This window comes from Pipistrellus hanaki (assembly GCF_964339955.1).
Source record: "Pipistrellus hanaki genome assembly, chromosome: 4".
Taxonomy (NCBI): domain Eukaryota; kingdom Metazoa; phylum Chordata; class Mammalia; order Chiroptera; family Vespertilionidae; genus Pipistrellus; species Pipistrellus hanaki.
In genome coordinates, this window is record NC_140506.1 from 12,644,373 (window position 1) to 12,660,714 (window position 16,342).

General features: G+C 38.5%; 1 protein-coding gene across 4 annotated transcripts in view; it reads right to left on the bottom strand.

Annotated features, from left to right (window-relative positions):
- The window catches only part of DNAH5 (dynein axonemal heavy chain 5), a 210,628-nt gene that overhangs the window by 18,366 nt on the left and 175,920 nt on the right, over positions 1-16,342 (bottom strand). For all 4 annotated transcript variants that reach the window (XM_084881713.1, XM_084881712.1, XM_084881711.1 and 1 more), the window contains 6 exons: positions 15,478-15,660; positions 7,268-7,511; positions 6,178-6,292; positions 5,503-5,693; positions 3,582-3,703; positions 1,745-1,894 (listed from right to left, as the gene is read on the bottom strand). In XM_084881713.1, coding sequence (XP_084737839.1) covers positions 1,745-1,894; positions 3,582-3,703; positions 5,503-5,693; positions 6,178-6,292; positions 7,268-7,511; positions 15,478-15,660 — 1,005 coding nt within the window. The remainder of the gene's footprint in view (positions 1-1,744; positions 1,895-3,581; positions 3,704-5,502; positions 5,694-6,177; positions 6,293-7,267; positions 7,512-15,477; positions 15,661-16,342) is intronic.

The window sequence follows — 16,342 nt, forward strand, 5'->3', positions numbered from 1 at the left end:
GGAGACTTCTAGACCTTCTAGAGACCATAAGAGCCATGGGACGCCATTACAAGAAGGACATATCATATTTCCATTTCTTCTAGAATATACAGGGTAGAGTAGAGTGGACAAGAGTGACTATAGGAGTCATGGCTATCATCAGCCTATGGATGTCAGAAGCCAGGAAGAAGGTACAAAGGACCATGGAAGGCTTAAATTTCAGCATTGGACCATTTAAAATAATAATAATAAAAAGAAAAGAAAAAAGAAGGGAGGGAGGGAAGGAGAGAGGGAGGGAGGGAAAGGAAACTACTTGAACCTTCTACATTGCCCTTAAATAAGGCAACTGTTTTACAATTCATTTGGGGAGAATAAAAGTAATGAAGTTGAGAACAAAAGCTGAAGGAAAGGTGATCTCAGTGTCCTGAGTGGCAAGACTCCTTTTCCTTTTCTCAATAAATCATTGAATCTAGTTGTTTCATTACTGCCCAGTGCCTACGTGGACATGGAGATGGTTACTCCATGTTTTCAACAGCCCCTCTCTGCAGAGTGAAGGGGAATGTTTCCTACGTTCTCTTATAAACCCTGACTATGTTATTTCTTGATTACTTGGAGAAACCCTTGAAGAATCAACCTATGTGGAATTTTAGTTAAACTTTTAATTGTAAAGGCAAAAATATGATGACTCTTTTTAGTAAGTAAATGTCCATGATGATAGACCAGAAGATTAAAGGTCTTTAAAAAGGTGATCTTGTGGAGGTAGGAGTCACATTTAAACCATATGTAAAATATATACAATTTAAAAATGTTTAGGTCAGCCTATTTCCTTGCATCAAGGAAGGGCTGTGACACTTTCTGGGGAAATGCCCACAAGTTTGAAAAAGCTTCCTCTCTAGTTTCTCTTCTCCCTAGAAACTTCACATTCTTCCTACTTAAGGGGACATTTTTTTACTACCAGCAAAATGGAGCAGCCATATCATTTTTTGAGTTAACCCATTGCGGATGGTCACGAGAATTCTCATGTTTTCTCTTATTAGGCTTGTGGCCAATCATCAGAATTCTTTAACAAGATACCAGCTTGTAAGAACATGTAATAAATAACTTCAACATGCAATAGGTATTTAATTTTTAAGCGTGCCCTTAACATTTATGTAAGATGATTTTTGTACTTGTCCAATAGAAACTTACCTGGCTACTGGAGAAAGCTAGCAATAAAACTACTGGTCCACAATGTTAATATAAAATATTATACAGAAGAATAAGACATTACCCTTATGTTATACCTACACACCAATCTTAAAAACATTTCACTCTTGTACCTTTTGGGCCAAAAAATATTATTAAATCACTTAGCCTAACGGTACATCTGGGTACACCTATTTCTCATTTACTTTTCCATTTTTCACTATTCTATTGCTAGAAGAATATATGCAAGACTACGAAGAAATCTCATTGGGATTAACATTTTAAATATGTCTTTACGTTTAAAAGAACAGCCTCTTTAAAAATATCCTTTTAATTTCTTATAATATATTTTTATTGATTTCCAGAGAAGAAGGGAGAGGGAGAAAGAGAAACATCAATGATGAAAGAGAATCATTGACTGGTTGCCTCCTCCACACCCCCCACTGGGGGTGAAGTCTGCAACCAGGGCAGGTGTCATGACTGGGAATCGAAATGTGACCTCCTAGTTCATAGTTCGATGCTCAACCACTGAGCCTCGCCCCCCAGGCTTCTTTTATTTTTTTTAATAGGGACATTTTACCTGGGCAATGGTTCTGTCAGGACACCAGGATCTAATAAGTAGAAGGCGTCTAAAGCAGTCAAGAGATTTATCATAGGCATTTGGAAGAGGTTCCTCCTCAGGTTTTTCCTTATCAAACCAAATTTTCCACATTTTCTCATTTCTTGATATCTAAAAATATAAGGGGACATGTATGAATGATATCTCTTAGTAAATTTTTTTATTTTATATTTTAGTGCCCAAAATTCTAAAAATTAGCAATCAAATGCAATTTGCTCTAATGTCACTCTATAATAACAACAGCCTACAGATAGCTTATAAAGTACAGAGAACCCTGGGTTGTTTAATTTCTTTTATGTCTTTGTAGTAAAGAAATCAATGGAAACTCATTATTTTAAGGAAATCTGATTTGCTCCATGAAATCCTCTCATAATGAAGAACCAAGTCTCATTCTCTTATGTTTCCTCACTTCCCAGGAACACTCTAGATAACAAAAAAGAAAGAGAAAAAACTATAGTATTTAATACATGTTTTTATAATTAAAAGATGATTTTTGAACAATATGCTATTAATTAGAGTAATTAGAAATCTATCACTCAATATCCAATAAATAATCAGGCACTGGCTTCCTTTAGGCAACTGATAAGGAGGGGGGGGGGGAAGCATTCCATTATCCTTTGGAGCTTAAAAACAATCAAAGAGAGAAGAGCATTACATAAGCAAGCATCTGAAAAACAGAACAAACAACATTACAGATAAATACAATCTTATGTACTCTAGTATATCTCCTTTGATTAAATACCCAAGTGAATATCTTAGTGGTCTAATTTTTAAAAAAGAATTCCAGGTTTGTATTTAGAAAGTATCATGTAAGAATAAAAAAATAACAACCTCTTTCAATCACATAATGTAGAGAAATTCAAGGTATAAGATATAACCTCCAGAAGATAACAAACTCAATGACAGGTAATGCTCTAGGTAAGGTCACTAGGAGTCATCCTGTGGGAGAACAAGCTAAAGTGCATTAAAATCTCCCAAATGAAAGTTATTTTACCTAAAAGAATGGTTTGTATCCTAATTCCATGGTAATTATCAGTTGTAAGCCAAGCCATAAAAAATATAGCAGAATTTAAGTTTCTGATCAACTTAAACTGGGAAAGTAAAAAAAACAAGCATTGGAAATTTTCTGGTTAAAAAAAAAAAAAAATGCTTTTAAGTCTTCAACTTGTAGTTGAATAAAGCCACGTTGCTGTCAATGTGGTTTCTCTCTAGTCATCTGATATTCAAAAACCCACCTCCTGGCCTGTCCCGATTCAATTCTCTATACTTCAACTTCCATGATGCCAATATATACACAATTCATCAGCAACTGACTGATTATGAGAGGACAATAACTTCTACAGATAAGAAGCCAGTTATTTGCATTAGGTTCATATCCAGATGCCTAGCTAAGGCAATGTAACAGGAAGGGCAGAAGAAAAAGAGGCAAAAAAAGTATATTTAGTATAAAAAATGAGACTGTTAGTATTTCTTTTCATATATATAACCTCTAAAAAGAAGGCACAACCTCAAGTATATTAATTATTGCACCAAATTGAATCTATCCATTTCTCTGCTTGTGGATCTCCAGTTGATGATACTGACTCATGGCACAGGGCAGCATTAGTTTGATTTCCTGAGCAAATGTTTTGTTAGGGCAAGACCAGTCTGCAATGGGTGGAGTGTGCCGTACAGTAGTGTGAGCTGTGAGGAAGGTCAAGCACAGGTCATACATTTTACAAGTGTCAATATTCAGAAACCCCTCTCTTCCAGGAATTTTGTAGCAGCTCACTGCGACATTATCCTAAGCACAGGTTACCTGATCAAGGACATCTGAAAACTGTCTAAGTTTGCTGAGTTCCACCAAATTCAGCCAGGTCATGTCCAGGATCCATTTAGATGGTTTAGGAGGACAAGCTTTAAGGTCCAATGAGGCACCACCTTTAAAATTAAACATAAAAAGCTATTATAATTACCTTTTTTATTATAAAACAATCTATAAAAAGTTTTTCTTAAACTATGTTAATTTCAATTATTTTACTACATTGACATTTTTAAGCTCATAAATATAAGTCATGGTGATGAACAAGATTTAAAATTTAATGAAAGAATATGTGATTTCACAAAAACACATTTAAGAACCAGTAATATAACTGGAGTCAGTCACATACTGGGTTCTATCCTAGCTCCACCTGGCCAAGGATGTTAAGCTCAAAGTCATTTCCATAAGGAAATGCATGCCTGGATTTAGGATATCAGGAACTACTTTCCCCTAGGAAAGCTCAGTCAGCTAGAGGACCAGAGTAGTGAGGCCAGAAATCAGTAATATATGATGTGTGTCTATTTAAGGCGTTTTCTCTCCAGATCACTCATCTTCTACGTGCTTAGCTTCAGGAAGCTATTTTTGGCATAAAGCTATCTAGCTTCAGGAAACTTAGAAAATTAAGAAACATAAGGAGCAAGAGGTACAGGAGACAACAAATTGGAGAGAAAGAGAGAATTGTCCATAAACATACATTTGTAAGCTCATGTCTAGCTGAATGAATCTTTGCTGCTACTATATGATGGATATGGATATGAACATGAATATGCATTTGTTATACAGCATGTGCATATACACACCCCCTCCCTACTGTCCTCATGGGGGTTCTCTTCAAGTTTCTCTGCAAATCCACTCTCCAGGTAAAATCATGAAAATCCCCTCCAACCCCCAGAGAAGATGGTGCCTTATCTTTAAAGGCTTTGTTTAGAAAAGTAATGTAGATGAAACCACTTAGACCCCTACTATCATTTCCACAGGCACTTTAAATATTTGCTGTCTTGCCCAGCCCAACCCATGAACAAGGAGGTCATAGTTTGATTCCCAGTCAGGGCATGTGCCCAAGTTGTGGGCTTAATCCCCAGTAGTGCAGGAGGCAGCCAATCAGTGATCTTCATCATTGAGGTTTTTATCTCTCTCTTCCTCTCCCTTCCTCTCTGAAATCAATAAAAATATATCTTTAAAAATAAAATAAATATTTGTTTTCCTGACATTCAAGAATGAGATAGTGAATTCATTTCCCCGCCTTCCACTGGGCTGTCTTGTTCCAGTGCATAGGGGACCTGTCTGTGAGCAATGCTTCAGCAGATACATAGTAAGTGTTCACAGGCTGAGTTGCACAGGTGCCTCACCCACCCACTCCAGCTATCTGCTTACTTACTTTCCATCCTTGATGCTGGCTCCTTTTCCTTCAACACTCTTCCTCTAAATGGCCCCTGAGCCAGTGCTGTGCTTCAGGCCTTTGCTCACCTATCCATCTCTCAGGGAGGTCTACTCCATTAATGATCTCATATATCCCATTTAAATGTTAAACTCCCCTACCCCTCACACCCTTTATCCAGCTCTGTTTTTTCCATGTGCTTACCAGCTTTTCACATACTGCATAATGTACTTGTTATTTCATGTTTTTGATGTATCACCCACCCCAAAAATATATATATAAAATCTACAAATGCAAGATTCTTTTTGTTCGCTGATGTATACCAAGTGCTTATTCTGTGCCCCAGCACACAGTAGGTTCTAGTCAAATATCCACAATAAATGAACAAATAGCTCACATAAATGCAATCTTCAATGAAATGCAAAGAAACTATTATAACCAAAAGAAATTACTGCACGGGACCTTCACAATCATTCCTCTACCTGCAACTGTGTACAATGCTTTAGAAGCTGTGTACAATGCTTTAGATGTTACATTGACCTTTAATAAGGGTGAGAAACTCCTCATGCTTGACCCGGTTCCTCTGGATGTCAATCTTCAGTGTGAGCAACAAGGTGAACAGGAATTTGTGCTCCTCGTACAAGCCCCGGACCGCATACTTATAGACCTCGTAGGTCATGTGCTCTATGATATTAGCAATTCTTTTGCTTGTGATTGGGCTCTTGACGGACCTGGGGTAGAGAACATTGAAATCAGACTCATCCCCCTGCCCTTTTCAATTGTACATAAAAGCAACATCTTGAATGTAGAATTAGTAGCTTTGGAGGGCCAATTCTTATTTTGTACACAACAAAGGTAAGCCCTCTAAATCTAAAATAACAAGCATTTTCTCATTGTGAAATAACAGAGTCCGTAACGTCTTCTAAATCAATTTTATCCACCAGGCATTATCACTCACAACAATGTCTGGGGAATGCTCTTGTTTAACAGAAACACGTGAAACCACAGGAATCAATCAATGGATGAATACTAGGTGGATCTTTCTCTGAGCATAAAATGATACATGAGAATGATTTGTTAACACAGTAGCAATTGCACTAATCTTAGACTTAAAAGAGAATGAGACTCAGCAAAGCTAAAGAAAACTATAAATGTAAAGTCATCACCTAGACCACAGGTAGAGAATTCGGTTTGCCTTCCCATACGCGCACACACCTGGCTAAGGAAAGGTCAAACAAGCCCAGAAACTGGCGGAGCGAAGTCTGATACATCTCATTAACCAAGCGCATCTCGGTGATGAGGAAGTAGAGGATGCTGCCCCGAGTAGCCACTGAAAGACAAAGTAAGGCTGCATGTACTCTCAGGCTGGAAAGTAAATGACCCAGGGACCGATCAGCCTCAACTCTACATGAGAACAGCAAATTCTATTTTCATGTCTTACCAATAACTATGTATTAGCAGTGGGAGTCTAGAGCGATGCTTATTCTATGTATTTAATTCTCAGTTATAGGCTTTGTTTAAGTAGTCCACCGTTTGAGTTGACCAAATGGCACTTTCCATTTTAGAATGTCTAGATCCCTTGTAAGTAAATTTTACTGTTTCTTTATAGGTAGAAAAGACAACTGAAGGGACATCAAAGGTTTTAACACCTAACAAGTTGTGTAGGCCGTGGAAGGACCTCATTCTTAAGTGCCATGAAGAAGCTGTGCCTATTTTTGGCTTAAAGCTAGCAAAACAAGGCATTGCAAAGAGGATGCACCTGACTCTTCGTTGGGAGAAGGTATGATTTTCATTATTTTCCCAAGAAGAATGATAACTTACTAAAGGAGATTGAATTCTTTTAGCAGGTTCCTCTAGTAACCAATGAACAACATCAATTTTCAAACTGGTGGATAAAACTGAAGAGCTCCCATTATACCGAAGAACTACCTTCCAACTACCAAGACTACAAACAAAACACTAGCTATTTGTTGTCAAATAATGAACAACTAATGAACAGCCCAAAATTTGCGCATTAATTCCTCAGATTTTATTAATTTGTAGTCAGGTGGTCTTTTAAAATTCTCCCTATCCATTCTAGAATAAAAATAAGTTCATGGGAACTTTAAAACATATGCCAACTAACGTGAACTAGAAATTTAACATCACTATAAAATATTGTCATCTCAATTGTACTGAATAGAAATGCCACAAGACATAAATGGCCGCCCCTCTTTGCAATACCATTGGCCTAATGTCAATTTTTCTAATTCTCATTTATTTTCCACTTCATTTTCCTGTGACATTAGTTCATTACCAAACTCACCAGGTCTGTATTCCTCCCGCGCTGAGTTAATTTGAATTTCTGTATCAGCTGAAATTTCCAGCTTCTGTGTCACCTCTTCAGCTGTTTTTTTCGTGTTACTCAGCACAGTAATGAGACTCTCGTCTTCCACCAGGGACCCCTGGGTACTGGTCAGCCGGTAAAGCAAATTATCTTCCAGCTCCTTCATTCTTCTTTTGTTTGCGGTCACATCTTCCATAAGATGAGTTCTTTCTTTCTCCAATTCCTGTTAATTTGCATAAATACATTTTCTTCCTTAATTAATAACTATTGTTTGGCCATTCCTTAAAAAGTTAACATACAGAGCTGTCCTCAAGCTCCTTACAGAAGTTACCATATTTGGTTGGGGGAAAAAATACATCCAAGTAAGAGAAAGAGAATTAATAGAGGAAAGAAGAATTGGTGGCAAACAATGTGAAATTTGCTAAAAGTATTACCAAATTCCCTTTACCAACTATTGCTTTTCTAAAGTCAAATCATTTTAAGTGGCTTTTGTGATTACACTTAAGCTTATTTTGAGGTTGACATATATTTGAAAATATACTGAAGTGTATTTGAGGACAAATATATATGTCTCAGATGAAATACATTTACTTCTGCAGTTACATTTAAATGGAAAAATCATCTTTGCTTGTACAGCTGCTGTTTTCTCCTGGGAAGAGAAGATGTGTCTTTCCTATAGGTCTTTTATTGGCAGCATGGGAGAGAAGGCTTCAAAAGAGTATTGGCTCTATTGGTTATTTCTTCCTCCTGGTAATTGGAGGGAGATACAGTGGAAGAGAGGAAAGAAAAGGTGGGATTGGTGAGGGTTGGGGAAGAAGGAAATGGCCATGACATTGAGCAAGCCAGCAGAAGTAGGAAGTCCATAGGCTGTGCAATAACAGAATGCTTCTGGCACCAAATCTAAGTGTATGTGAAAGTATCATTATGCAAGAGGCTCTTACTTTGAAGCTAATAAAAGAAGTTAAAAATGGGAAGGACAATTAGTAAATAGTATTTAAAAATCTAGTCATGTCTTGGTATCAGAAGTATAGAAATAAAAATTCTCTGTAACCATGAAGTTAAAATCAAGATTGTGGTAACAGATGTGGGAGAATCCAAGATGGCTGCTCGGGTAGGCACCTAGCCGCAGCCGCACGCAACAATTTCAATAAAATACAACTCAAATATAAAATGGACATTACCCAGAACTACAGGAAAGTCAACTGACTGGAAATTCTACAACGAGAAGCAAGGAGAAAACCAGAAGGAAGCGCGGAGGAGCTGTAAAAGCCCAAGGTACGGAGACACGCGGCGCGCGGAGCCGGAGAGGAGGGAGGCCGAGTGCCTGGCTGGCGTTCCCTAGCGGGAAGGAGATAAAACTCCGACTGTGCTGGGCCCCCAACTGCTCTGAACCCTCGTTCTAGGCCAGACCCCGGGGACCCAGGCTCATCCAGAGGGAGCCGGGCTGGAAGGCAGTACCCGGGGAAGCGGCGAAAGGAGGTCCCAGAGGCGCGCACACAGCGCGCAGAGAAGGGACGGCCGGCTGTGCTGCGGGACTGCCCTGGCGGGAAGGAGACAGGGGCTCCAGACTGCTCTGAACGCCACCTCCAACTCCTCTTCCAACTGAACTGAACCTCAGTTTCGGGCCCATTGCGGGAGAGCTTACACTGTTTGGTAGCAGGCGAAAATCGAGGGCACCTTTCTCTCAGAGGTGCTTGCAACAAGTACTGAAGGACCCTGAGTCTCAGGAGTCGCATAGGGCGGGGCTGACGGAAGCCAAGGCTGTAGGCTCCACCCTGAAACCCCACCCCATCTGAAAAGCTGCCTGCGAAAATGCCTAAACCAAATAGATCACAAACGAAAGAAATGGAGGACGAAAAGCGACTGGATATAGAGTTCAAAACCACACTTATAAGGTTTTTCAAGAGACTCCTAGAAAAGGCCGATAAAATAAATGAGACCTATGAGGATATGAAAAGGGATCAACAAGAAATGCTAAGGGATCAACAAGAAATAAAGAATATATTGTCTGAAATAAAAAATATTATACAGAGTCCTAAAAACAGAATAGAAGATCGCAAGAATCAAGTCAAAGATTTGGAACATAAAGAGCCAGAAGACACTCCTCTGCAGAAGCTAGAAGGCAAGAGAATCCAGAAAATTGAAGATAATGTAAGAAACCTCTGGGACAACTTCAAACAATCCAACATCAGAATCATGGGGGTCCCAGAAGATGAGAGAGAGCAAGATATTGAAAACATACTGAAAGAAATAGTGACAGAAAACTTCCCCCACCTGGGGAAAGAATTGGACTTACAAGTCCAGGAAGCACACAGAACTCCAAATAAGAGGAATCCAAAGAGGACCACACCAAGACAAATCATAATTAAGATTCCAAGAGCAAAGGACAAAGAGAGAATATTAAAAGCAGCAAGAGCTAAGCAGGTGGTTACCTATAAAGGAGCACCTATACGATTGTCAGCTGATTTCTCAACAGAAACCATGCAGGCCAGACGGGAATGGCAAGAAATATTCAAGGTGATGAATAGCAAGAACCTACAGCCAAAAATACTCTACCCAACAAAGCTATCACTCAGAATCGAAGGTCAGATAAAGAGCTTCACTAATAAAAAAAAAGCTAAAGGAGTTCATCACCACCAAACCAGAATTATATGAATTGCTGAAGGGGGTTCTTTCAGAAGAGAAAGTAAATAAAGATAAAAATTATGAACAACAAATACGTAACTATCAACAAGTGAATCTAAAAACTAAGGAAATTAAAAAAAATCTGATGAACAATATTAACTGTTGAATATAATAGAATCAGAGGTATGGAAGGGGAGTGAACTGATGATTCTTGGGGAAAAGGGGAGAGGGGAATGTGGGAAGAGACTGAACATAAATTGTGCACCTATGGAAGAGGACAATGGGGAGTGGGGAAAGGGCAGAGGGTGGGGTGGGAAGGGGGGGGAAAGGAACACTTGTAATAATATGAACAATAAAAATTTATTAAAAAAAAAAAAAAAAAAAGATTGTGGTAACACAATTGCATTAAGGGAAAGAGCAAGACCACTGGCCTCTGCTTTCTATTCTAGCCAGTTAACCCCCATTGACTGAACAGTTATGGTGGGTAGGCTCCTACCAGGCTCCCAACTCATGGTCTGAGCACAACATGTTAGGTCTGGTAATATTCTAGAAAAGGAAAACTTCAAGTAAAACAAAAGCTTTGTTCTTACATCAATTCTTAATCTTTGAGATGTAGCAACTCAAGCAAAACCTGCTCTTATTAGCTTTGTTTCCATCTGTTACTTAGCTATATTTGGAAGCTTCCTGAGTAGTTATTTTAATTTATTTATTCACTAGATGAGAATCTCAATTTTGAAGTAATGTAGAAATTAGTACAAACAAGTGATATTTAAAAACCACCATAAAATTTCTTTCCAAAAGCAGTTATAATAAAAATAAAAAATAAAAACATTCACACCATGTTTACACTACAAAATATAATGATAATAAAACTAAAGGGTGAAAACTTCAATTATTTTCATTGCCATAATCCAAAATTTCACACTAACACCATTATTTCTGAATTCCTCAATGTAAGCTTTATAAAAGTCCTCACCTGAAGACAGGTAAGAGAAGGAATAGAGCAGTGGGAGGAGTGATGGTTTTGACATAAAAAGACATGTTTGAATCCAAACTGCATGAACTTGGCCATGTTACACAACTCTATAAACCTCAGTTTCTTCATCTGAAAAATGGACATAAAAATAGCTTTATCCCTATTAAAGCAGCTAAAACATCAACTGGATGAATAGCTGCTCAGAATGTGTCTCTTCCCTTCTATCCCCTCCCTTGTTTCATTTCCCTTATGGATTTTCAGAAAAATTAAAATGTTTACTTAGAAATGAGTAGTTTGAAAAATAAAATCACAAGTTGGCCCAAAAAGTCATACTTTAGATTTCATATACTATCATAAAAGCATAATGATATAGATGAAAGGGGATTTTTAAAAGGAGGACTTTATACCCTTGCACTCATGCTCAGGATATGTGCTTCCCTGTCTGCAGAAAATGAGAGCAGGGACTGAAAAAACAAAAGCCGCCTCAAGTCTTACTGGGAAGTTTTCTGAGCAACAGTTTTTCTTCTGCCATCCCAACCCCCAATTGCATAGCCCCTGCCCTAACTGGGCATTAACTATTAAGTATTCCATGGTGGCCTACTCTTACCACAGTTGGTCTCCCTTTTCTGCTCCTAGTCATTCAGGAGATCTCCCTACCTTTTGGGAAAAGGCCAAAATTCTCAATATGCTTCACACAACCTGTTACTACCTATATATGGGATTGAGACCGAAATTATGCCTCCAGGTTGCTTTAAAAACCATTATTAATAAAATAAACACAGTTATTAGTAATACATTCAATAAGTGGCAAATTATTTAATTCCTGATTTAAAAAGTAGTGAATAAAAGCTTAACTATTATTGAGATGGTGTAGTCAATTTAATACTATTGTTGACATTATTTAAAATAAATTTGTCAATTACAGTATTACATTTATATTGCCAAAGGCTAGAAATAAGGCTAATCACTACATTTTCCCCAAAGCTTGAAAGCAATGAATAATATACTGCAAAAGAAACAATTCAATTTAAAGTAAAATTTGGGATTACAAAAGCAAAATATGTCTTACATGTACAAAAGTGACTGAATACTTAGAACAGACCATAGTTGTGGGGAAAAGAAAGTTATCTTTGAAAGAAAATAGAACAATTGCTGCTTGCTTTTCACTCAAGATTTAAAAATACTTTGGGATAAGGTTATGGGCATATTTTAATTTGTATAACTGATTTAAATTTATTTCTAGTTCTTTTTCAGATTAATATGAAGGAGAAAAATTAATCAAAATAATTTTGTCTATATGCATTTTTCCCACAAAGAGATTATCTCGTACACACACATACACACACACACACACACACACACATATGCACACACACAACAGTAAACATGTATGCTCTGTATTCTATATCCTAAGGCTACAATGTAAAAATTTATATAAACTGTGGAAAGTATCCCCGAAGTGAATAAGAAAACACAGCAGTTATTCAATACAATTTCAGGAAATGTACTATTTATTAATTACATGCTCAAAAATTAAGGGATTCAACAAAGATGCAAATGAAAACTAAAATCCTTTGGGTACACAAATGGCACCTGAAACCAAAGGTTTGAAATCGATAACAAAAAAGAGATGACAGCTTTTCAGACTTCTCATTTCCAAGTTATCACCCAGGCTTTCATTCCCTAAGATTCCTTCTCTTCTGCACTTTACATTGCTAATTAAAACAGAAAGATTAAACAACAGAACTCGGAAACAGATTTATTTTTTCTCTCCTACCAGTGAGCTGGCAATAACACTGTCTGTTTAGTGTCTTTATTAAATGACTTCCCATATCAGCTCCACCAGGTTCAGGCTCCTCTACCTCCAAAGGAAATCAATCATCTGCCTGTCTGCTCATCCGGAATTCTAAACAACAATCACCCCCGAGGCTCTGCATTGCGTGACAGTAGAAGTTGTTAATTGATATTAGTATTTTTCTCCTAATTCTGCAGAGGTCTCTTTGAGTTTCCGCCTGTTCTCTAGGACCAAGGTCAGAGTGAGCCTAGGAGACTGGGTTTTCTTTAAAGGAAAGCTGCTAGAGGGCTACTGGTTTGCTGCCTGCTTCAAATGGTCCCGATCCATCACCTTCAGGTGACAACAGAGGCTGTCTGAATCTACTCACAGGTACATCAATCAGGTCAACAATTGAATATGGCCTTGGTGTGAACTTGAATAGCTCACACATTTAAAATGACTGCCTTGAAGCACACAGAAAAGTGTAAGGTGAGTTCAAAAGTCTGCCTTCCTTGCCTTCACAGGCTCTCGGGTTTCCTTTGGTTTCTGAGGCTGACAAAAGCCAGCTGAACAGCTGAGCATTCCTGAGACCAGATTCCCTGTGAGAGGCCTCCTCACTACCTGTGTTCCCGGGACACTAGGAAGCTGGTAAATGATGGAACCAGAGAATAGTGGTCTTTTCCTTGCAGCTCCAAGCCACCTTCCACATGAAGAACCTACAGACCGGTGAATGCATAGCTCATGCCGACTGAAGATGCTCACCATTTGTTTCAGCCCTGCATTTAAGGGATTTTCTTAGATGCTTTCCAACATCAACTTCCCATCGGTGGGACCTTCCTAGCTTCCAATACCCCCCTTGGCTCTACAACATTTTATATTGACATTTTACATTCATATTCAAAATCACCCAAAAAGTGATCACAGGGAGACTAACTACATCATCAATAAAGTCAAAGGAACAATTTAAACCTAAGAAAACTTTTTATGTTTGTGTTCACAGGACACAGACATGGGCTCTTCTCAACTGAGTCACTAGATTATAGGCAATGCCCAGAAAGCACCAGAGGCCACCTCAGAGCCACGTGCCACCACCCAGGCCGGACAGACAGTCATCAGAGCAGATTCGGGGATACGGTGGGAAGAACAGAAGCTGCAAAATAACAAGCTGCTGGTGAAATGTATGCCACTTAAAATCCTCCAAAATTAAGTCCAGCAGGAGGGAGACTTTGCTTTAGAGAAAAGAAAATACTGGTTGCATGTTGTATTATAATGTGGTTCAGGGTAAGAGACCCTCTACTATTGTAAGGAATGACTGTCGTGTTTACTCTGACCACACTCTGTAAGAATGGTTTACTGCGAGACTGGAATGGATTCTGATAATGAGATAACATTCAACTTTCCCAGGAAGTAAGAAAGAGGCTGGGCCAGGGTTCCTTATTGCCTTTTCAAAGCTGTTTGTAGTCTTGTTTTCAAAGGAGCTTAAATTGCTCCTCGCTTCATCTCAAGCCTCCGTGGCCACAATCACAGCTCAGCACTGGGCTCTTCTGTTTTGTTGCCACCACAATCTGTCAGGCTAAATAATTTTCTAAGGAGACTCTATTCATCTGAGCTGAATGGAAAGAAAACCAAGGATGAGGATATTATTCAAACTGTCATCAGAGTCCCTTATCTCCCTGAGGCCAGGGCCACCGGTGAGGGAGAGCCTCAAACATGGCCTTGGGTCCTGCCCCGAAGACATTACAACCCGTGGATCAAGATGCCCAGTCCTTCCTGCCATCATGACACAGCAGCGCTCAGCTTCCTCAACTACCTCCCCTGAGATGCCAAAAACGAACAAGTACATACATATTCTGAAGGTGCTATCACCTGATAGCTAGTGTATGGCAGGCATCCTGGCATCCGTTCTTGCCATTTTTTATTTCCTGATATTTTATTTGTGGAAGGGCTCAAGCATGATACAATATACAAAAAAGGTAAAAGTAATGGGATGGCAGACCCCAAAAATTCTGCCAATTTAACCAAAATAAATCTGTAGGTTAGTGTAGCAGGTGCCAAAAAGTAAACTAAGGATCCAGAAGAAAATCAATAGTAACTTTCAGAGTCCATCTGGTTTCACCAAAGCAGTCCTATTAAAATCCGCTAAAATCCTCTAGATTTCTCTGCCTAAGACTCATACATTCCCTAGAGAAAATGCTGATTCAGAACAGGGAGGTTTCTATATTATTGACCATTATTCATTGAGTATTAGTTACCCCATAAAAAAGGAGAGAGAGAGAGAGAGAGAGAGATCTGGTTATCCTTATATAGCATAATTGAGCTCAGTGAAACTCTATCTTCTCACAGCATACACAGAACATTCTTAAATAGCAAATATGAACTAAGAATGTTTGGTGTTACTTGAGTGAAGCATTTTAATTTTAGATTCCAAAAGTATCACAAATTAATTGAATGAAAGAAAAAATCTAGACATGTACTAGAAAGCTAAAAGTCCATAGAACTCATAATAGAACAAACTCTTCAGGAAAATAAATAAAAAATCAGAATAATGAGACTGAAAATAAGACTGATATTCTCATAGTTATATCACTTATCTTTATGAAATCAAGTGATGATAGGTATGTGATTTATGAGATGCAGATGAAATATGTTAAGTGGATATTGGTTAGCAGTTATCTAAGACACTTGGGAAATAATAATGAAAAAACTACAGAATAAAACAGGAACACAATCCTATTACAACTTTTTTCACATTGTTTTCATTAATGAAAGAATCACAATATAATGCAGAAGAGGGTGTGACCATACTTCACTCACCTGTTTCTCTGTGAGAATGACTCTACCCAGTAACTGGTCTTCTAGACCTTTCATGGTGACAGTGAAGTCAATGATGGAGGTTCGAGCACTTATTTCAGGGGTGTAGGCTGGGTTGGGCAGTTTGGTGGTAATGTAGAGTTTGAAGCCATCCATCACATCTACTTCCTTGTCACTGACTTTTACCTTTTTTAGTAAAAAGAAAGTTAAAAGTAATAAAACAAAGTTACATCTTACTGTGTCTTTCTGTATAGGATCAAGTATTGCTATAAGCAATTATGTACCTAGAGATAATTTATACTAAAAATAAAATGAATCTCAGGCATTCATATGACTTCAAGCCGGAAGGAAGAAAGGAAGGGAGGGAGGAAGAGAGGAAAGGAGGGAGGGGGAGGGGAGGGGATGGGTGGGGAGAGAAGGAGAGGAGAGGAGAGGAGAGGAGAGGAGAGGAGAGGAGAGGAGAGGAGAGGAGAGGAGAGGAGAGGAGAGGAGAGGAGAGGAGAGGAGAAAGTTCAATGTATACCATGCAATAAATACAGAATTTATCACCAATTCAGAAGACTAGACTGATGGAGTCAAATATCCTTTTAGATAGAAAAACTTACTACTCGCATAATGACATTTTCTGGGAGATTAGGGTAGGCTCCCAAGCAGGTCCAAAAATTCTCTTGAGATGGTCAGGGGGGAGTTGTTTTAGGATTTTGTGGTGGTGAGGGCATGGGGCTGGAATGATGGTTCAAATAATGGGCATTGACAGGGAGTTTCATGATGTTAATTTTCCACCAGTGCCAAAGGACAGAGAGAGTACCCAGATTTTCTTCACAGCTTGTCCATATTTGGGACAGAAAGGGAAAGAGGCATGATGGGG